General features: G+C 36.3%; 1 protein-coding gene across 6 annotated transcripts in view; it reads left to right on the top strand.

Annotated features, from left to right (window-relative positions):
- FGL1 (fibrinogen like 1) overlaps nucleotides 1-16,945 on the top strand; it is a 36,452-nt gene extending 19,507 nt beyond the window's left edge. For all 6 annotated transcript variants that reach the window (XM_054824240.1, XM_054824239.1, XM_054824237.1 and 3 more), the window contains 6 exons: nucleotides 2,897-3,077; nucleotides 5,529-5,688; nucleotides 7,783-7,880; nucleotides 8,800-8,888; nucleotides 9,445-9,632; nucleotides 13,565-16,945. In XM_054824240.1, the coding sequence (XP_054680215.1) occupies nucleotides 2,897-3,077; nucleotides 5,529-5,688; nucleotides 7,783-7,880; nucleotides 8,800-8,888; nucleotides 9,445-9,632; nucleotides 13,565-13,724 (876 nt within the window). In that variant the 3' untranslated portion in view covers nucleotides 13,725-16,945. The remainder of the gene's footprint in view (nucleotides 1-2,896; nucleotides 3,078-5,528; nucleotides 5,689-7,782; nucleotides 7,881-8,799; nucleotides 8,889-9,444; nucleotides 9,633-13,564) is intronic.
- Nucleotides 16,946-23,727: the final 6,782 nt, after the last annotated feature.

Below are 23,727 nucleotides of genomic sequence, written 5' to 3'. Positions count from 1 at the left end.
TAACCTTCTCAATAAACAAATGTTGCAGTTAAAACTGGTAAGTATAGCATGGTGGCTTCTTTATCACTCTTAACAATATGATTAGGATTAATTTTTGGTCTGACCATTAACACAGGTTTTTTTGACAGCTTTACTTCTGTAACTAGCATTAGCTCGTCAGAGTAAGCCTGGAAATATTAATTATTTATTCACTCTTTCTCAACTCACCTATGCAGCTCTCTGCTTCTCCATAATTTTCTGTACGCACTCAAGACTAGTCTGAGAATTTGCAGAGACCTGTCAAGGAAGCCTCTTCTGAATTTCCCAATTCAACTCAGCTTTCGTGAAGGGTTTATAAGAAGCTGTAGATACCAGTTGAGACAACCACCCTGGAAAGACTGCATAATAGCGCATTGTTTTTTTGTACTATGCAACATGTCACACATTAACCAGTGCTTATGGTCAAATAACACCCCTCTAAGCCACTGTAGCAAGTTTGTCTCTGTATGTGCATATATTTTAAGTATTTTCTTCTCTTTTTTCCTGCTAGAAGAAAAAGAGAGAATGCTAGGGATCTTGTATGACTTTCAACAACTGAAAAAGATTTTCAAGGGAGTATTCTTAAATAAGATAGGACTCTAGGGATATTAGGTCATTGGCTGCTTTGTTTATTCCTCTAAAAATACTAGTGTTCGGTAAACAAGCCTCTCACTTTACAGCTCCTCCTTGTGGTCAAGCATCTTAATGGCTTCTCAGGACCTAGTAGCAAGCGGTCAGTTGGAGTCTGCAGACACCCCTGCTGTCCAAGCAGCCTGACGTGGGCAGCCCAAACCCAGGGAGCCAGCTGAACCTTTTCCTCTTGAACAGGTCACTGACAAACTTCCTAGTCCTGCCACATGTACATTCCTCATTCTTTTATTCCACTATGTATATTAGATGGCAGTTAAGTGTGAATTAAAGGAAGCATCTGATACACTTCAGAAATACTTAAAGCAGAGGCCTATATTCGTGATCGCTCTGCAAAGTTAGCATGCCTGATAATAAAATTTTTCACTGTGACTAAATATTGCAGACAAATGGAACATGATGGCTAGGAACCATTTACTGAACTCATGGACATAGATTCTTTTATCTTCGAATACTCTCTTGAAATGTCTCTAATTCACTTGTCGGTTTGTTGAAAGTGAATTGCATCCTCTCTAATAAAAAAGAAAAGGGGCCTGGACATCTGCAGCACTTATTTCTATCAGAAATAACAGGTTGTAGACTGTAGAAATAACAGGACATGGTTTATATAGATGTTCCTTGACAGTAGCAGAAGTTCCTCTGCTTTTTAACTAGTACCACAAATTAATTATGAAAAAAATCTGTATGTAGTACAGTCATAAAATGCACATTCTAATTAATACTGTTAGTTTAATTCATAAAGATTAGTCTTGGAGTTGTGGTGAATGGTACTGCAAGGAAGTCTAACCAGAACCATGTTTGTGCTACATAGAAACTTACAGAATGGTATCAGCTTTTCAGATAGAAGAAAAAAAATCACTGCGGCAAGAAAGTGACAAGAAACATTTTGGTGGGAGTGTTCATGGAAAATAGGTGAAGCCTGAGCTGATAGAAATGAAAGTAACTGGATGCCAGTGGAGGTCCACATCAGTATGCTACTTCAGATCTCTCTGTAGTTCACTGTGATAGGGCAATGTTCTAACATATCATCTCTTCCATATGGATGGCAAATGCACATCCTTAGCTCATGTAAATAATGTTGCCCTGTGAATAAGGTTGCACCAGTTTAGAACTACTGCATTTTTGATCTTGCATATCAGATTTCCAAAAAGTTGCCCTCTGATTTTCCTTTTATAGTGCTAGTTGTGCTCTCGTGCAAGCACCATAGCTACTAAACTCTGTTTGCTCATATAAAAATGCAGACACAATGTTACTGATGCAGAACTTCACATCCCATTTGTAAAATGTATCATAAAATCCCACAGGCTTTTTTTCCCTATGTTGAAATCAAATTTCTTTAATATCTATTTGAAACTGTACAGGCTGTTTTCATTTAAGCTCCCTAGATTGGATTCTGTTCACTTTGGCTATTTTACCATAGTCATTAATCAAAAATAATTATTTATTGCTCTGTGTACATTCAGCATGTCAGAATTTGGAACAGTTATTCCAGCTCTCTTGTCATGTATCAGTATTTGCACCAGGGTGAAATAAGTGCTAGGTATTGCCATATCAGAATCACCACATTTTTCACCCATTCTCCATGGGAAAATTACGTGTACAAGTCACAGCACAATATTGACTTAAAGTTTTTAACTTTTATTTTTCATGCATACTCACAGCTTCTTAGGGACTATTTATTTTAGCATGCCAAAAATGAGCTTGAAACTTTACAATATTTATGTTGGCAATGTTAAGATTCTTATCGTAAGAAGTGTGTAATCTAAAAGCATTTGAAAAATGCACAATGAAGTTGAAAACATATCAGTGTGGACTGTATTTCTTTAAAACTCTGGAATTTTAGAACCTTCACAATGTGAAGCAGGCCTCAGTGGATAGTAAATCTATGTACATGGCAGATGACAGAGAATAACCAATCTTTATGACAGGGTCTGTACTGCAGTGTTTTTCCCTAAAGTCCCCTCTGCATGTTCGCAGTGAGAGGTGGTAGTTATAGCCACTAAAGAGAAAGTCTCTTTGCAAAGCGGATATATGTTTGGACACTCTGTATTACACAAAATAATTTTAAATAGCTATTGAGGTGGAAGTCACCATAGTGTCTGTAGGAAATTGTAACCAAAATGTTTTATTCAAGTTAAATTTTATTTGTGCTTAGTTTGGTTTTTTGTGTCACATGTTAAACATGACAAAAATGTGTTGATTTTACAATAGTGTATGTTTTCCTCTCTAGGATCCACAGAACTGTTTTCAAGAGCAGATACGACTTCAGGGCCAGGTGAGGCTTCTAGAACATCGTGTGAAACAGCAGCAGTTAAAAATTGTACAGCTTTTAGAGAAGAAAGAGATTCAGTACAGTGACAGAGGAGATGAAAACAGTGTCATTGACTTGGGAGGAAAAAGACAGTATTCAGGTTAGAAATGAAGCTGTTCTTTTCATTTCCATTCATTGTAATGATACCCAGAAGCTTTAGCACAATTGGGCCCATTGACTTATTGTTTTAAAAGCTCATAGAAAACTGTTTGTTTAAAACACAGTGTTCAGCTTTTACCTAGGCCTGGCGCCACAGGGAAAAATTGTTAATCTCACATGACGTAAATCAAATCAGGATCGAAGCAGTTTATTGATTTATTAATAGCACATAATTAAAAAACAATCAGTGAACAATAAATTCAGAATAAATATCAGCAATACAACAGATAAAAACCAATAATAGACATTTACAAAATGTTAATAAACAGTTACAGATTTCTAAACACCCTTCTTTGACTAATCTCAAACAGTTCCAACCCACGGGGTCAGTTCACATTCACACATTCACAGGGTCACGTGGGTTACAAGCACACACTGACTCTGTTCCAATCTGTGAAGTCCCTGACATCCATATTTATACACATAAGCCTGGCATAAAGACATCTGCATCTCACTTTGATAATATTCTCTATGTTGCACCATTTTGATTGAGTTAGGTTCATCTCAGGACATCGCAGCTTCTAAAACACTGGATTTAAGTTGGTTTTGTAATCTCACCAGCATTCTGGTGGTGATCTGGTCCCTCTGCAGTGGTAGAAGGCTAAGTGTGTTAGCCTGTAATAGCTGGAGTGAGGCCCAAACTTAAAATAATAAAACACCATCCAGAACAACAGTTGGATTGAAAATCCAGTTTGGGGGTCTGATTCTTGGATGGTGTTCATTTCTAGATGTCCAGTCTAAACTGTAACTTTTAATAGCCTTGTTTGAATATACTTGTAGTGTTTGTGCTTCTGGAAGAAATCACAACATATAACAAGGCATCGAATATGATAAAGCACCATTAAAATGAAATTCAAAGTAGTTGTAAATCTGACTTTAAATTTTAGCTGTATATTTATTTATGTATTCAGTATCCTGGAATACTTTTTTAAATTATTATGGCTGATTCATTAGTTACTGGAAAAGATTATTAAAACCACATGTAGCTGAAAGGTATTTGTCCTTTTCTTAGCATATGCCTCAGTTTATTTTCTTAAAATGTGATTCTAAATAACAGATCTAAGTTGTTCTGGTTTCTGATTATTTTTTTTCCATTATTTTTTCACTTTCCTCATAGCTTGGAAAATATTTTTCCTTGTTGATACTGCATTATTTCATTCAAACTGATGTAGCATTTGAATGTCAACAGAACTGGATAATTTGGGGTTAGATAGTGAGGGAGAAATTCCACAGTATATACACCTGCTAAAAATTAAAATATGCTTAAATGTTTTGGTAACCTACTAAGAAAATAATGGACAAGAAAAGCTATTTTCTATAAGCCAATCATACATTCTCTAGAAAGACAACTTAGCTGTTATTTAAATTATGTTTTCTATTAAAGTTTATTCAAGTCCTGGCATGGCGATTTGTTTTCAGTATAAAGTGTTTATTTTCTATGTCTAATCTTCACTGACACTTCCACTGAGAAGAAACATAATAGTTCAGAAGGTTCTAAACTGTCCTGGAAGTTAAGCCAACATGTTCATAAATGTTTCAGGGAAAATCTTACAGTTAATCAGCCCTACCTTTGCCAGGAAAAACAGGAATGTTGAAAATTATACGTCTTTCCTGTGTGACTGCTTGATGGTAGATTACATATAAACAAAGAACTCCTTTCATTTCTTAACTCCTAGAGGAAAAAAGATAAGATTATACAATTACATTGCTGTTATATTTTCATGAACTCTGAATTTTGTCATTGCTGTAAATGCTGATTAGTCATTAACACGAATGGAGACCAGACTGTAAATGGTATCAAGCAGAAGTGATATCATTTTACACATACATTGCACTTTTTGGAGGTAGTCTTCTATGTATTTTTGCACCTGTTGGTGCAAGAGTATCAGGTCCAGCAATTGTTTCCCTTTTCTAACAGTGGTGATTCCATACTCTTGGCTTTGGCATTTCTGTTGTGGACTTTATGGATACAGAAGTACAGTGTTTGTTTTTAAAGATTACAATATGTTTTATATGTAGAGAAGTTATATGATTGTAACAGGATTCCAATGTGGATTATACCATTGTAAATTAAAAGTGACACCACTTAAACCAGAGGAATTATTTTGCTAGTCAAATGAAAACAAAAATGATACTATTTTATGGTGGAAAAAAGATTCTTTTAAATAAATGTCAAAATAATTACAGCTCAATGAGGTTGTAAAGCAACACAAATACAAGTAAGTGTGCAAAAGTCATAAAAATGTGTTTGCAGAGGTACTGCCTTTGTATTAGCCTGGTTTACATGTGACTCTTCTATGACGTGACTTGATTCCCATTACTGACTTGATTTCTGATTTTGCCAGTAAGTATAAGACTAAAAAAACCTGTCCAATGAATGTTTTGTGAACAGATTGTGCGGAAATCTACAATGATGGCCATAAGCAAAGTGGATTTTATAAGATGAAACCTATCCAGAGTCCTACTGAATTCCTTGCCTTCTGTGACATGTCTGAAGGGGGTGGTTGGACTGTTTTTCAGAGACGTTCTGATGGCAGCCAGAATTTTGATAGGTAGGTACTAGACTTAGACATTAAAATTGGAAACAAAGTGGAGAAACATTAAACCAGATGGAGCTAAGTTAAATCTTAACTTTAGAATTGTACGAATAAGTTGTTATCTCAGGTAAAAGGGAGGAATGGTTGTCCTGTGAAAGAGCCTTTGGATGAGATACCACTTCTGGCTCAGGCTCTCTTCTGGGAGATACCTCTTCTAGTGTTTTTCTGACAGCTTGTACATTTTACATGAGGACACTTCAATGTCAAATGCATTAACAATTGTTGGAGCAATAACTCTTAATGACACGTAAATGACTACCTTGTCTTTTGCAAATAGTAAAAGTCTAAAAAAGTAAAAATATAAGCAATCTGCTTGAACAGAAATACCATCAGCAAACAAGTATGAGAGAAACCGACCACAGAGTAATTTGTAGCTCATAGTAAAATGCCTTTAAGAAAGAAAAGATGGGTGAGAACTTGATCTGTGGACACCTAACCTCCTTGCCTCTGCCAAGACTCAAGCATTTCTGGGAAATGTCCAGAAGTGAAATTTTTGGTGCTGTGAGACTTGAATACAAAAGCCCCAAAATATTTACAGGTATTAGAAGCAACAAGAAGGTTTTTAGAACCCTCACTTTGTCCAATTTGCTTTTCATATATCTGCATCCTTCTGTGGATTTGTGTCTTACCTATGTTTATAATTACTGTAAATAACTTTACAATACCCTTATGAAATAGAGAAGTGATCCCCAGAGAGGGTGAAAAACTGCAATCCAGCCAAGAAAACTTCGCTATTCTTAATTTATCAAATATTGTCAGACAAGCTACAGAAGCAATCTGCAGCAGTTTACAGTTGTTACCACCACACAGCACCAATCGTTCTTCCTTGCCAGAGACTACCAGCTACTTTAAATGACAGAGGCTGCTTTCGCTCATGACTGCCTGTCCACAGCCTAATACTTTCACCCATTGGTTGAAGTATGGTTGCTTCTCATCAAGGAAATAGATCATGTTTTTGTCCTTGTTAGAATATGTCATGAAACCAAAACCATTGAGAAAGTGTTTCAAAGCTACTGTAGACAGGGAAAACATTCAATGCTTTCAGTATGCACATTAATTCTTGAAACTATGCACTAGTATGAGTTCAAAAATTGTTAGAATCAGTCAGTAAGTCAAAGCTGGAAACAGCTAGCTAATACCTCAATTTACAAAATTATATATCCAGCTGCAGGAGTTTCACAGCTTAATCAAATCACAGAAAATAAAGAAACAATGCTTGTGATAGACATACATTCTTACTTAGATCCCCTGGATTTAACCAGGAAAAATGTTTTCACTTCAGGTAAATAGTGCTATATCAGAGATTGGACTGAGCTAATGTGTTTTCTTCTGTTAATCTGTTAATCTTAAACCACTTTGAATGTACCTCTTCGGACTACTCTTTGGACTGGGATTCAGTGACCAGTGTAGTGTGGGATTCAGCCTTTCACATGTAAGAAATAGAAATAGTTCTGTGAATATCAACAATGTAAATAAGATAATAAAGTGTAAAATATTTGTTTATTATTGTTCCGATATATAATGAACCTACAAAGAGCTCAGCAGAGGACTACCAAGATGATTGAGGGCTGGAGCATTTGCCCTGTGAGGACAGGCTAAGGCTTGTTTAGCTTGGAGAAGAGACAGCTTCAGCAGAACCTAACGGTAGCCTGCCTGTACCTACAAGGAGGTCACTAAGAAAACAGAACAGTCTGAGAGTTCTTCGCAGTGGTGTCTGGTGGGAGGATGAGAGACTAAGTACATAAGTTGAAACAAGAGAAGTTCAGACTGGATATAAGGAAAAACTTTTTCACCATGAGAACAGTCAGCAGGTTGCCCGAAGAGGATGTGCAGTCTCCATCCTTGGAGGTTTTCAAGACCTGACTGGACAAGTCCTGAGCAACCTGGTCTGATCTCATGGCTAGCCCCGCCTTGAGCAGGAAGTTGGACTAGATTACCTCCTGAGGTTCCTTCCAAATTGAATTATTCTGTGACCTATGATTGTATGATAAAATAAACATCCAAGCAAACTTGCTTTTTTGATAAATTAGTATTTTATACTCTTTTCAGAGTCTGGAATGACTATGAAGAAGGCTTTGGAAATTTTGTTTTGACAAATGGTGAATATTGGCTTGGAAATAAAAATCTTCATTATTTGACTAATCAAGGTAAGATCTGTATTGTAACAATAGTCTTCTATTGTTTCTGTTTCTTTGCTCTTTCCAGGCCATTTTTTGTTACCCTTTTTGTTAGCATAAATCCTGAGTTCTGTTGTTAGTCTGCATGGACTTTTCCAAGTTTCAGAACAAAACACATTTGAATATATGTTTTCTAACAAAAGGTTCAAAACTGTTGTGAGGCCAGCGGCGTGCAGGGAGCCCCTGCAACAGTAGATAGGAGTATACCTTAAAATAATTGTCTCAACCCATTTCACAGTCAGTATCACTAACAGTCCAGAGTACCAGTTCATTTAGTCAGGGTATTACATGGCTGCATAGGCTATTACATGAAGGTAAATATAGGCCTGTCCTGTTGATTAGGCTAGTCTTAGAAAGCTATTTCCATCTTTCTAATGGTCACTCAATCTAAGAAAACTTCAGCTTTGCTGTGAAATGCTGCATATACAAAACTTACCCATTAACTTAGCCAGCTAATTCATATGGAAATCAATGCCAACAGGATGTGGTCCTAGTATAACTTTTATCTTCAAAGTATAAAAATCTAATTTTCTTAGGTGTACACTTATTGATTGATTCTCACTATCCTTTCATTACCACCTCAAATAACTTACTAAAATATAAAGTCCATAGGGCCATTTTTTTAGAGATTTTTTGTCTACACTTGAAAATCTGTATTGGAATAATTCTAATTTTTTTCTAAGCTGAATCAGGTGAATAAAGACAAAGAATAGGAAGATATGCTTTAATATGCATAAAGAAGATAAACTCCCATAAAATATGCTGTGATGATAGAAATGAGATTCATGATAAAAACATAGTATTATAATCTTCTGCTATAATACTCTGTTCTGAAAAGTAGTGAGATAGGCTAGTTTAACCAAAATAATTTGTGTTGTTATTTCTTAAGGGAACTATACTTTAAGAATTGATCTAACTGATTTTGAAGGAGAACGGCGTTTTGCACAATATGCAAGATTCAGAGTTGCAGGTGAAGAGGTAATAAAATATTGAATAATGACTGGAGGTTTTAATGAAAATGTGGATTCTGTAGACAGACAATAAACATACAAGTTCCCTAATTTTCATAAAGGTTTGTGTAGAACCTTATTATCATATTTTCTTTCTTACAAATGCTTGGAATTTTCAAATATGTAATAATAGTGGTTTACATTGATACAGCAGTTTCACACTTTCTGTAAGATGTATGAATCATTTGGTTTAGCAGCCATGGATAAAAGCAGTTTTTCTATTTTTGTTGATATTACCAACAATAATGGAACATTATATTCTGATTGGTAATATGTACTGCAAAGTAACTCTAATATTGTTTTTATTATGTCATTTATACATAAGGTTATTGACAAATTTTACCCCGGGTAAACATCTTTACACCCCTTCATTATGTAGTACATGCTGGTTAAGTGGCATGATGTTTCCGAGCATAAAAATAGTGGCAAATGGAACAGATTAATTTCCTCTTTGTGGTTTCACTCTCAGACATGGTAAAGGTTAAAGACATATTGGATTTTTTTTTCTTCACATTTTTCATTAGCATTCTTATGAGATGAGCTGTGGTGAGTACTCTGGTACAGCTGGTGATTCCCTTACTGGTGGATTTCATCCTGAAGTAAAATGGTGGGCTGATCATCGAGGAATGAAATTCAGTACTAGAGACAGGGATAATGACAACTATGAAGGGAACTGTGCTGAAGAGGAAAAGGCTGGCTGGTGGTTTAACAGGTATTTTGATTTTATATTAGTGTTGTCAACTATTCTGCTTCATGTGTATTCATACAGTAATAACATATGGTAGAAGATGGGATTGGCATTGTTTATGATATTTGCAATCTGCCCTTGACCCCTACCAGAGATCTCAGTGCTGGTAAGACTGAGACTCACCTTCGAAGGGACAGCACCTACCGCACAGCTCAAGCTGGTCTGTGATAATGGCATTTGCCATAGGCTTTGGTCATCTTTGTTATCAGACAGTAAGAAGATAATTCTGCCCCTTTAAGGTAACCAGTTCTTACACAAGTAGGTCATGTAGATTTTGCAGACGTATCCCTCTTGTACTTCATTCTTGCATTTCTGGTGCATTGCACTAGACCAGATGTGGCAGTACTGCAGAATATCTGACAAGTTAAGCTAGTGCCACGTTATTAAGCCTCATTTTTCTCACTTCAGTTCACAGCATCTCACTCTTATTATTCCTTCTATATCAAGATGGGAATGAGTCCACTCAGTTTCTGTCAGTGAGTATGGCTGGACTGAGAGGAAGATTTTTTTAAATAGCGTTCAGTAAAAGATTTTTTAAATCCTACTTACATGTAGAATATCAATTCAAACAGAAAGGATAAAACTGGTAGCCTTAGCATGGTCTGTATAGGCAGCTATGTTCTTTCCCTTAATTAATTAGATGAATATAGCCATGAAGAGAAACTGTGTAATCTAGCTGTATAATAGAGAGGTTTAAAATACAACTCAGGGAAGCATACTACTCTTTCACTGTGATCTCAGTTCACTTCGCAAGAGCTGCCAGGTTGGATCAACTCCATTGTTTCTCTCTGTTGTGTCATCCTTTGTTTCTGTTTTTTAACTCCTCATTTTCCAAATTCTGTTTCCATAAGTAGTCTGTGACCACCTTAGCTGATATGATGTAGCTATTAACTCAATGTTTCACAATTAATTACTTATTTTAATACATTTTAATATATTTGCACAGATAGTAGGTCAGCAGAATGTTTGAGACATGGAAAAAAATCACATGTAGACAAAGTTTTTTTGCAGTTCTCATGAAAGCTAAGATATAAAAGGGAAAGGCAACTGTGTTGGAGATCATTTTCCTGTGAAATCAGAACTTTTGTGGATTTAGAGGAATATCTAGACCTCAAGTGACATAAAACTCTGATACCATGCCATGGAGTTCATTGAGAGTGAATAACCAAGTCAAGTGCATACGTTTTTTGTCTTTTAAAAACTTTTTTTTTTTTTATTATTGGATTGGTCCGGAAGTACTCTTGCAAAAGTAGCTGTATGGCCGAACTTGACAGTTATTAATACCTTAATTAATATGTAGTTGGTGCTACGTAACTACTAAAGATAGCTGACTCCTACCAGGCTAGTTCCTATTATGGCTGTGTAGCTCGTGCTCTTAAAGTGACTGTCTATCTGGATAATGAAAATGAGTTACTAATAGTGTTATTCCACTGCATTGCTGCTGACTTTTTTATGCTAAACCTAACATAAAACTGAATACTGCAAAATACTAGAAAATTTCAGTATCCTTAAATCCTACCCAAAAGAACAGTACTGGCAGAGAAAGGAAAGCACTCAGAACACATATTCGTCATGCACAGATTAGCAAACATAGAAGGAATTAGTGTTCTTGGCTGGTTTGTATAGGAGCTCCCAGCTATGAAGGAATTTTTTATAGCCAGCTCTGTGCTATGTGAACTAATGAAATACAGAAATGCCCAGATAATATGAGTACCAAGGGATGTGACACAAGTAAGGCCACATGGAAGTCACTTAGATCTAGTTTAAAGCCACTGGTCTTGCTCCAGCTCAGCACTTGTTATCCTGGACTTCTGCAGAAAAATGTGTCTCTCCATTCTTTTGTAAGCAAAACTCTAGAAGAGATATTCAGCTTGGATGCAAATCCACAGAGCTAGGTTCACTCTGGTCCTACACCCAGGTCATAAGCTTTCCTGCATCCAGGGCATTGCAATGGTCAGTAGGTTCATAATTGGTAAAAGAAGAGCTAACGAGTCTTGTTGGACATGAGCTTATTCTCTCCCCAGCACTTCCAGTTTTAGTTACACCATGCATGGATGATCACAGTGGATCTGCCAGGCATCAAGTTGGGGTCACAGATCTCACTAACTCAGGCTTCCTGCCTCAGCAATCATCCTGGAGACAGCATAGCTACATCCATGTGGGGCTATACGGGAGTCAGTAAGTCCGGGCAGAATTAAAACAGTTCTCAGGGAACCAACTCCATCTCTCTGCATCTGTGATACAGTTAATACATAATTCAGATAAAATGTCCACAGATAATTGAGAGTTGACTTTTGAAACTATTGCAGTGCAGTTTTTTACTTTAAAAATTAGCCTATCAGAAAGAAAGGAGGAATATAGGCTAACTTTAAGGTGTTTATTGACTTGTGAATCATGAGTGTTGCTTCAGAATATCATATCAATAATCACATGCCAGTTGTTTCTTTAGTATGTCCAGTTACTTCAGACAGCATCTGGTTGCTTACCAGAATACTGTGTTTGTTTTGCTGTTGGTGCCTCCCAGCACTAATTAAGAGTTGTTACTGTTGACAAAAAGATGTTTTGCCTTCTTCCATCAAAGGAAGTACAAGAAGGGGTTCGGTTGATCTAGATACCTCTTAGTAATTATGATTCTTCTACTGAAATCTGTGTTTTGATTCAATGTAGACAGAGTGCCTGCTCAACACAAAATTTGTATGGCTAGAAAGATAATGTCAGCTCTGATACAAGTTTACCATTCTTGAAAACAAAGTCACTTTTGATATCTGCAGTTTATAAGCTTTCAACTAACACATTACCAAAACTGAGCTTAAAACCTGTAAGCAATGAATAAGCATATACATATAAGAATTTTCCTGTGAGGCTTTTATCACAGTTTGCATTTCAGTTCTCAAAAACTGTTGTTAATGTAAGTGTAAGCAAAGCCAAAGAGACTAAGATTTGCTAGTAATAATATCCATAAGGTTCATTTGGACTGGTTTCTGTTTGCATATTTTCTGGAGTCTGCTTTTGAAATCCATCATGGTGTTTGACAGCTAGATATTAACAGCACTTACAACAAAATACTGAATTGGCAGATAAACCAAGCTGATTCATTGCAATGTGCTACAGAAGAAACAACTGATTTGCCCTCCATATGGTCACATAAGGATCTAAACTTCTTTCTTGTAGAAATAAAATGAGTATGAAGGTTGTTGAAGTATGTGCTGGGACCTATTCAAGCCTTTTGGGTTTTGCTATGCTTTTGTTTGTTTGTTTGTTTTAACCACTATATTTAATAAACTGTAACAGCATTTCTGCTTCAGTGCGTTAAAGAACCCAAAAAAGAACGTACTTCGTATAGTCAAATAAAGTGCCAGCTCAATCATCCAGTGAATTGGTATACATATGTTTAACTGGCTGTCAGGTTTAATCTGTTTGTAAACAGAAGTCCACAATAGGCAAACCGATGGTGGTATTCAGGTTTTGTCATACGAAACACCTTGTGGGGTAACTGCAAAACTTATGAGGGGCTACTCTGGAACAACAAAAAGCAGCACAGTATTTCTTTCCCAAAGTTTTGCTTGGTGTATGCCCTGCTGCCACCCATGACCTGAACGATTGTGGAATAATTCTCCAATGAAACAGATTAGCAGGTAAAACTCAGGGAGCTAGTAATGTCAGAAAACATGTGGAAAGACAACAAACCCTTTTGTTTCGAAGGTGCTAAAAGCAGTTGTGCCCTTATCAAACTGTTATTATTTAGGCACACTGAAGTCCACAAATGCAAATTTTTTGCAGCTGTCAAAGTGGGCTGTTATCAGCATGGCCAAATTTTTGACTCTCACAGAAACTACAAATGCTTGCAACTTTTCGACAGGAGGGCTTATTTCTGTTTTTCTTTACTTTTCCACCAGGTGTCACTCTGCCAACTTGAACGGGTTGTACTACAAAGGCCCCTATACTGCAAAGACAGACAACGGGATTGTTTGGTACACTTGGCATGGGTGGTGGTATTCTCTGAAATCTGTTGTCATGAAGGTCAGACCAGAAGACTTTGAACCTAATATTGCTTAAGTATTTTATTAAGACGATTTATCTAGTTAATCTTTTAGCAAATCAATCCAAATTAAAACAGATGGGCAGATTTTTGCTTCTCATCTATGCATATGTAAGTCTGGAAAAATTCCTCTGCAACCAGTAATTTTATGAGATGTAAATGAGAAAACAATCTGGCCTATGAATCTGTAGATACAAATACTAGTGCTAATATGTGTACAGGATTTTTTTAAAAAGGCAGGCATTCACCTAGGAATAAGGACATCTTCATCAACATGGAGAATTTTTAACTTCTGCAGTAACTACAAATCCTTTCATCTTTTAAAAAACAGTATTGTCAGTGTGTTGTCTCAAAAATGAAAATGAATTGTACGTATTACAACAAAAAACTATTTAAATACAAGTGTAAGGCTGGTTTACTCAGTGGATGGAACATACTTTCTTTGGAATGATTCAAGGCTTTAGAAGTGACTTGCCTGTAAATTCCTCTGATGTATTTGTTGCCTGTGTTCTGTACATAGCATACATAAAAAGTATAAAGAATGAGGCAGGGAACTGAAGGAAGAGAAGGAATGCTACCAGGCTAGAATCAATTGAACCCAGCATGCAGGAGTGGATTGTCTGTTGTTGCTGAAGCATTTGTAGGGCTGGTCACTTCATTTCAATCTAGCATTTTTAGATAGTCAGTAATTACGCCTTTCTTCTTCTTGGTAATCATTACGCCTTTCTTATTTTTGGTAACATTTGGTAACAAAACCTGGACTTTAATATATTGACATGTGGAGTTTACCAAAAGGCTAAATAACAAAAGCTGCAACTAATTTTATTGTGAGCTATGCTTTGAACATAGACTATCATAATGCATGTGTAAAGGGAAGTGTATTTCATGTGCAACTAAAATCTGGCATTTTAGAGGTTCTTAGTGCTTAACTCTATAAATCTTTACTTTCTTTATGTATCTGTTAGACTCCACAACTCTCCAAGTTCTAATGTCCTGTTCAGTCACTTCAAAGTGGTTCTGCTTCTAAGCCTATTATCTTCTCCTTTTCCTATGTCTTTGTCTTGGCTCCCTGGGCTTTCCCCCTTCTCAAGCTGCAGATCCACATTTTTCTTGTATAAGAAAAATTGTAAGAGAGACACTGCCTACCCTGGCTTTTGTGCCTAGCACCACAATAGACTCTAACACGCTGTAATAACAAGAATCGCTAATTAGTGCTTGCTGCCATGGGGAAGATAGGAACACTCTCTAGAAAGCTATCTGATGAAATGTAATCCATTTCTGCTGAGCAGATGCAAATTAAGATTTTAAATAACACATGGATCTGAGCCAAACTTGAGTACTTTTATTTCCCTGCTTTCCTAAAATAATTTTGCTTTTGTGGTTGGACTGCCAGTTTCTCTCCCTCTGTCCAAATACAAGTTTTGAACCTGGCAGCCAGTTTCAGTCAAGCTTAACATATTTGAAACTAACTGTTGGCAAAAAGTCCCTGGAGAGGGATTTTTTACAAGGGCATGTAGTGATAGGACAAGGGGTTGCGGCTTTAAACTGAAAGAAGGTAGATTTAGATTAGGTATTAGGAAGAAATTCTTTACTGTGAGGGTGGCGAGGCACTGGCACAGGTTGCCCAGAGAAGCTGTACATGTCATGTCCCTGGAAGTGTTTAAGACCAGGTTGGATGAGTCTTTGGGCAACCTGGTCTAGTGGAGGGTGTCCCTGCCTGTAGCAGGGGGTTGGAACTAGACGATCTTTAAGGTCCCTTCCAACCCAAACCATTCTATGGTTCCATGATTAGTTAATATATAACTATGTTGATATGAATACAGGTCAGCTGAATGATAACTCCGTGCATGGCCATTTTTCCTTCCATTTCCATCCTCCAAACCCAAAAGTTTGGCAAGAATCATTGAAAGAATTGCATGGAATAAGAGAGAGAGGATGTGTAGAACAACTAGGGGAAAAAAGAGATGTTCATATGAAACAATCTCACTCAATAAGATAAATCAGATTACACTTAAAAAAAAAGGGAATTAAATAGAGAAAAAGATGAGGTTCAGGCAGCTAAAAAGAACATTACCATGTAAAAATGGTGCTGATAAAAATCTGCAGTAGAGAGGTTTTGCGGTCTGTGCTTTTTGTGGTAATAGCAGGTATTCTAGATAATCTAGTCTTTTTTGTGATGTATCAGTAGATACTCTGCTAGAGATTTCTAGCCTTTAGCACATCCCTGTACCCCTGCATGACAGAACTAATGGATAGCTCTACAGCTGCTTATCTGGAACCTTGTTTAAGCAGTTAAACCAAATTAAATTCTGTTTCTGACAGGAAGGCATACCAGCCTATGTATGTGTGTGTATGTATATACTTATATATATATTTAGCATTCAACATTGAAACAGAACAACTGATATGTATTTTTATCCAATTTTGTTACAGAATTTAAAATGAACTCCTGTGTAACTCTATGAGTAAGTCTGTAGGTATATAGGTAATAAAACAATGGAAGTTTTGGAGTAGTTTATAAAGATGTTGTAAGTACAGTATTTCCCATCGTGATTTTCAAATTCTTTTTCTACTCTAAGAGGAGAAGGATTTAATTCTTTGCAAAACCATGGATGGCATTATGTAGAAATTGTAAAAACACTCTGAGTTTTTCACAGGAAAATGGAAAGATTAGCTCATGTATTTGGAGAGTATCAAGACAGATCATAGTCCATATAATTTAAATGAAAGACACAAAGGATTTAAGTACGGCAAAGTTGGATTTCTAGCACACAAAAAAGACTCTGAACATGTACAGATGGTGCTCATAAAATCTGCAGTAATTTTTTTGTTTGCTGCAGCATAAACCCATCCTATTTACTTACAAGAATGCTAATGAAAGATTTGAGCTGAGTTAGGGTGCTTCTGTCATATTTTGATGTAAAATTTGACTCCCTTTCTCTATTGGAAATCACAAAATGAAGGAGAATCAAATCTTTCTTTATACATCTTACAATGTATTTATATGTTTGTTTGGACTGAATGCTTTTCAGAACAAGGATTTTGATATCCTAGCAGTCTGAAAAGCATGAGGCATACTGCTAGCAATATGTAAATACAGTATTTAATTCCCGCCATCTTTCTATGGCCTTTCTTTGTGTAATAAAACTTTTTGGCCACATGACAAACATGTGAAAGTGTTGTAATTCAAAATGATCGTATAGTTGTTCTCAAATAAACAAACCCTTTATTTTCAAAAGGCAAGTTTAAATAGCTACTAGACAACAGAGTACAGCTTGGAAGAGAATTCTTTTATCTGCCTGGCTTGCCTGTTTGTATTAATTTATTTCCTCAACAGGTATAAATATATTCTAAGGTAGTCTTTATTCTTACAAGATAGCAGAACAAAGACCAGTTTATTTGTTCAGGAATTAGACAGAACAACGTAACTCCCAAATAGCTGAAAATTAATACATACCATTTGATACAAATCATATAACCCAACAGAAGAAGAATAAGAATCAAGGAAATATCAAGGAAAAATTTTTGTCAGTCATGATTTAATAAAGAACATAATGATAGCTAACAGCAACGTGTAATCAAAAATGCATCTTTTTGTAATATTAGTTCAAGAGAAACATCTTTATATTTTCAGTTGTCTATTTTCTTCCATTTGCAAAACATTTTGGACATTAAAAGAATGGAAACCACAAGCCCAGGTGAATTACATGAGCAGTAAAAGAGCCTTATATGCTACAACGTATGTTTTTCCTAGAATGTCTAGTACGGATTGACAGAGCTGAGGTACTGCAATCTGACCTACTGCCTTCCAGTGGAAACTTCTCTTCAGCTCTACTGCCTAGCTAAAGCCTTCCTCTTCCCACCATTCCCAAAACTGCTACTCCTGACACCAATTCTTGAACCCCTTTAGTAAATATAACATTTTGTTCTGTCAAAGCTAGTTCTCCTCACTGTTAGCAAAATGGTATACCCAGAAAAGGGAATGAAACCACAGCTTGCCAGGTCTGTGAACATTCCTATCATATTCCTTTAGTTTACTCCTCATTAGCTCAAAAAGAATGAAAATGCAGCTTTTTCTTCAGTACTAGGTTCTCTTTGGCAGTTGTAAAAGAGGTAGAAAGAGCAGAAAAAGTATCCAGGGAAGTATTCCATATCTAAATTTTCAAAAATTTCCACTTATTTCTCTTTTTTTTTTTTTAAATTGTCTATTAAGAGGTCAACTTTGAAAGCAAAAACTGGAGCTATTCAAAACCAGGAGGTACTTTGAAATGAATATGAGTTTATGCTTACTGTTTTGTCAGACTAAGTCTGAGAATTGGGAAATCAGCAAGGTTTCAAGCATTCAGCCAAAATCCACATGCAATATACGCTCAGAGAAAAGTTATCATTTTCTGTTAAAGTGCATGTTCAATGAGAATGTAAAACTTGACAGTGATAGTGGCTCTTTGACATTTAATTAATTTTTTGTTGAATACATAGTGTTCATCCAAAAATCATCTTTTCCAAGTACCTGAGGGCCATCTTAATCTTTGTTTAGTGCAGGATGAAATTCAGCTTGTCATTGCTACATCTTCAATTAACTAAGACAGTTCCTCTTAATCCCACTCTAATACTAAATAGTTTGCATCAGAAACATAATGTTGATATCCAAACATTGATTAAACAACCCTGGGGCCAAATTCATATGTTTGTGTGCTTCCAGAAGAACCAAAATATGGCCTTTACGAAAAAAAAACCAAACCCAACCCTGTAGCTCACTTTTTTCCATCCTTCCTCAGCAACTTGTAAATACCTGTGTATAAATTTATTTTACCTGTGTCCTATAGAATCTAAGCTTTCTTCCTTTCTTCTTTTCTTCTCTTCTTAATGACAGTCAGATCTTTAATCTTGCCAGTTAGTCATGGTTTGCATACCTGTGAACACCTGGCTTAAGGAACCTGGGTAGCTTAGAGGTTCTGCGGAAGCTGAGCAAAGGCTCTGAGCAGCTAAATGGTGTATGGCAACTGAAATGGCACTTGGATCTCTAAATCTATTGTGAGAATCAGTGTCCAACCTAGTTTATAAACAGATTGGATTGAATTATTTAATGGATATATTACCCAACACGGTGGGTAGGAAGATAAGCAGATTCTTCTTACAAGTATATGATTCTCACAAATGATTACCTGAATTTCAGTGCATCCAGTTTTGTTGTCCTTGCTAAAGATCCCAAGTAATCTTCAATCCATGGTCTCTCATGTAATTGCAAAATTATATTGCCACAGGAGCCACTGGGCTAGCATTTTCTGCAACATGATAGTTAAATTAGCTAAATTAGCTAATTAAATTAGCTAAATACAGACAAGTGACATATGAGCAGAAAGGCTTTTATGTTAGTGATATCCTGCACTAGATGGTGCTCTGTACATGTATTTTTTAGGCAATAATACATTTGTAAACTAGTACAAACGTTTCTCCTGATTAAGTTAATTATTAAATGATAGAAAACAAGTCAAAAATGTTTAAGTGAATTTAGTCCTTAGCTCACTTTTGAAGTCATACATGGCTTCCTAAGTTTACCTAAACCCTTATCTTGAGGTATGGCACATTTTGGCAGTTAAATTGTGGTCTCTTTGATTTAAAAAGCCTTGCATTACAACAGTAGTTCGTATCTTCTGCTGATTAGCAGATAGAAACAAAACTCTGCAAGTTCCAAGCACTACCTGAACTAACATATCTGCACTACTGTATTCCTGCTATGGTTCCTCTACTCCTCTTCCCTGATGTGATCTCTTTCCATTTTTCACAGCTCAACTACCCTGACACTCAAGGGAACTTAACTGGAGTGAGGCCCATAACACAAGTAATAAAGCATTTGAATGTTTCTCGTGATCAGGAAACTGAGATTTTGTGAACACTTGTGGCAGCAGTAGGATGAAGTAAGTGCCTGTACCATAGTGAATTCACTGCAGGGAGAGCAGGAAATCCATCTCCTGCCAAGATGCCATACACCCAGATGGGAAAAGCACCCTCCCTGGAATCACTGGGTTATTCATGTGGTACTCAGCAAATGTAAAATTCATACTGTATGTAATTGCTAGAAAGTCCTGCAAGTCTCACTCTATAGGCTACCATTTGAATTATTAACACTTGCAAGATGTACAAATATTTTCTCCTGTGATGAAGAGGATTTTAATGACTGTAATACATCTCCTTTTTCTTATTTTCTAATAACTTTGAATGACTCATTCTAAACATCGCATGGAAGTTTTTGAAACAATGCTAATTCAAATTGTTCCAGTCCTTTGTCACTGAATCCTCTCTACCTCTGTTATGCAGCATGCTTAATTAAAGATCTCAGCACAGTTCTCATCTATTCCTCTTACTGACTCTCCCTAACAAGGGGCTTAATGGTTTCTGAGTTGGTTTCACTAACCCTCTGATTCAGTACAGAAAAAAAGAAAACAAAAAAATCACATGCATCTGGAAGAACACAAGTCACTCTTAACCTAAAATGTCTAAGCAAAAAGTTCTAGAGTATTGAAGGAAGGGAAAGGCTTCCTTTTTATGTTTACAAAACTTGAAAAAAAAGTCATTAATAACACAACTTGAAAAGTCATTAATATTTGCAATCCATGACAGTAACTTTATATTCTACTTTATATTTCTCATTAACTCTCCAACATTAAACTAAAGTACTTGAGCCTCTAAACCTGCCAAAAAAGTTTCATATATAAGATACTAACTGGACACCTTCCCAGCTATGTAATTCTCAACTTCTTTTTTTTTTTCCTCTCCCCAAAAGGATGTACAAAATTAATCTCATGCAAATCAACTGAGTCCAGTAGAGTTATACTGGGGATGAATTAGGGCCATCATCTGCAGAGCATTTACATTGTATCCCCAGGAAAACACAGTTTTAACAACAAATCCTTTCTATTATTCTACTCTCTCATTAAAAAGGTATCAGCCATATTCATTATACAGCATTCTATAGGGACTGTAGCCATCTAAGTCTGTATGTGCTCTGTAATTCATCATATAGTAATGATCAACAACCTTCTCCCATGTTACCAGAACAAAAATACCTGCACTAATGTCCAGCTAGAGCTGGAAAGAACTAGAGCTAGAAAGCAAGAAAGATATTGCCCATGACATCTCAGACTTACTTGTTGATACATGTGCTAACAGGCTATACATTCTCTATATAGGTCTCACAATGTCTATGTCATTTGTACATTAATTAGCCCTCAAGACCAAAATTCGAGAGAAATTAAGACATCCTGCAGCTTTTCAAAGAGCACCATCACTAAAGATGAGGAATGAGCATCAGGCTGTCCAACATAGGAAGGATTCCTGACAGAAATAATGTTATCAAATTCACTTTTGAGGTCTTCTGGTACATCACAGAGTGACTGTAGGGAAAATATGGACTTCCTTAGAGAACAGCACTACCATAATGATTTCAGCAGATGAAATATAATGTATATGGATATTTACGTTAGTTTCTTACTTGATGGGCAGCCTCCTCATCTAAGACAGCTTAAAAAAAATACTGAACTTTGTATTGTAGACTTTGCTCATGAAAAGCTCTTACCAGAGAATACAAAAGACTGCCTGTTTCACAAGGAAACATGCCACATTATGATTCTTTATAATATCAGTGAAGATACAGGTATTTTTGAAGAACACAGTGGAAGGTAATGTCTGGCAGCTGGCTTGTCTCTGTTATTCACCTCCTTTTTTTTTTTTTTTAAAACCTACAGTATCTCCTTTCAGTTGAATAGTGCTGGAACCAAAAATGTAAAATGAGACTTGGGAGAAGTCAGCTGCTAATAAAAGGTTCCACTGTCTTTTCTTGCTGACCCACTAATTTAAATGCAAGCAACTCTGATATGATACCAGAGAAAGCCTTCATCAGGGTGTATTTATGCTTACTCATTAAAAACAAAGAAGTTTCAGCAGACTGCTTCTTGGAAATGTTGTGACATAAATCTTCAGCTACAAATGCATTTCTTAGATTGTTTGATAAAAATAAATATTTTAAGCAAAACCTATATTATTCTCTGAAAGAAAAAAGTACTGCAGTGCTGTTTATTTCACTGCCTTTTTACCATCAAGAAGTCCAATCATACGGGAAGAGAACAAGTGACCAAAATTAGACATATAGATTTTGAAAGACAGGGAAAATCTGGAACCCTTCTGACTCATGGATCTCATTTTCTTAATATGAAGAAGAACAAACCCGAAATGTAATGCATTTTCAGTTTAGGAAGTGAAACCTAGAATCCACAAGTATTTCAGGGTATATTTAAAATGCTCAGAGTTCTCCCTGAAAGACTACCTTTGCTAGCTTACATCCAAGCTGCATATTTAAAGGAAAGAAGTGCTGTCTATAGCAGAAGGCTCCACTATACTTAGCCCATATTGTCTTCAGTTTCTATACTGGCATGATTAATTAAGGAAGTCTGAAGCTTCAACTTCTACAGAGACAGCAGCTCTGGAGAGCAGGAAATAATCAGCTCTAGCTGGCACCACCATCCATTATATCAGTATTCAGAGAGACAGGATCAGAAACTCTTAATAGGAGCACTGCCTATTATAGCCATTTTAAACACACTGCAAGTTGCTCATCGTAAATGGCAAATGAAATCCGGAAGTACAAGTCAATGTGCACAGTGTGGTATTTCAGTCAGTTTTCTGCGATATCTACAAAGTAGGGGAAAAAAGTCAGGCATACAAGGATTCCTTGGAGAATTCTAGTAATACATAGGGGCTTAGAAAATGCTATTTGTTACTACTGTTTGTATTTCAGACTGTGGAAAATTATAAAAGCCGGCAAATGCCCACTAATAGGAGGCTGAGCAAGAGATTGTGGTTAAGGAGGGCGCCATGTGGGACAGCAGGGATGAGTGAGTACTCTTCTGCTGCACATTCCAGCTCTGACTCAGAAGCTAGTCACAATAGAAAACATACATGTTTTTATAATCCCTTGTGCAAATAAACTGACTTCTGACATTGGATCTCGCTGGCTTATCTACATGCTAGCCTTAAGTTCAGCTAAGAGAAAGCAAGTAGCTAGCAATGAAGAAACTAACATGTTCATTCCTATTTCAATTTAAATTTTCCTCCTACTGTCCTCCTGTTGTCCAGGACTACTGTCCTATCAGAAAAAGGAACTGACATGAAAACAAAGTAGGAAATAGATTGCCCACACAATGTTAATGATTTTGTAACTTCATCTGTTTGGCTTTTTCTTTTTTGTTACAGTTCATTGTACTTCAAATTAATCCTTAAGACTGCACATTAGCCAAAACAACACATCTAAAATATTAATTCAAAATTTATTTAGTTTATTAATAACTTCATTTATTTACAATGTCTTTACAGTATAAAATACCAACAACACATAATTTCATAGATAAATCCTACAGCATCCCAGGTGAAGAGTGCTGTACCCGCGGAATACCTGCATGACTTTTCTTATTTACCTACAGTTTTCCACCAAAATGATGTTGTTCTTATTTCAGATGCACCTGATTCAACAGTAATCTTGTCCAACTTGTAAAGTCGAGTAGCTTGAATGCTAGACAGGACTAAAATGGCCTGTCCAGCTATTAAAACTATGCCAAGAACAACAGTCTTCCAGGCTGTTCCATTTAAGTTGTGGGGTTTTTTCCCTAGCAAAGTTGCTTTGGTCGGTTACATCAGACCTGTTCTAAGGAAAATAAGGATTGGTTCAGACATGAGTTCACATAAGATCTAAGTGATCTATGCTGCAATGGAAAACATGGACTAAAACACATTACGTGCAAATAAGAAAATTTGTGTTTTTCCCTCTATTGGATTATTTTCACTCTAAATTCCATATGTATTTTCTCATCTTCTTCACTTTGGTTTGCATTACCACCTGGGAAGGAAAAAATCCTAAATTTACCTTCATTTTCTTGCTCCCATTGGATGCATACCATTTCTTAATAATGACATGCAGAAAAGGCTTGTTTTGTGTTTTCTTTACTTGTTTTCCCCCAGTCTCTTATT

The sequence above is a fragment of the Grus americana genome, chromosome 4 (genome assembly GCF_028858705.1).
Source record: "Grus americana isolate bGruAme1 chromosome 4, bGruAme1.mat, whole genome shotgun sequence".
NCBI lineage: Eukaryota > Metazoa > Chordata > Aves > Gruiformes > Gruidae > Grus > Grus americana.
Note: the sequence above shows the minus strand (reverse complement) of the source record. Positions and strands in the feature narration are given on the sequence as shown.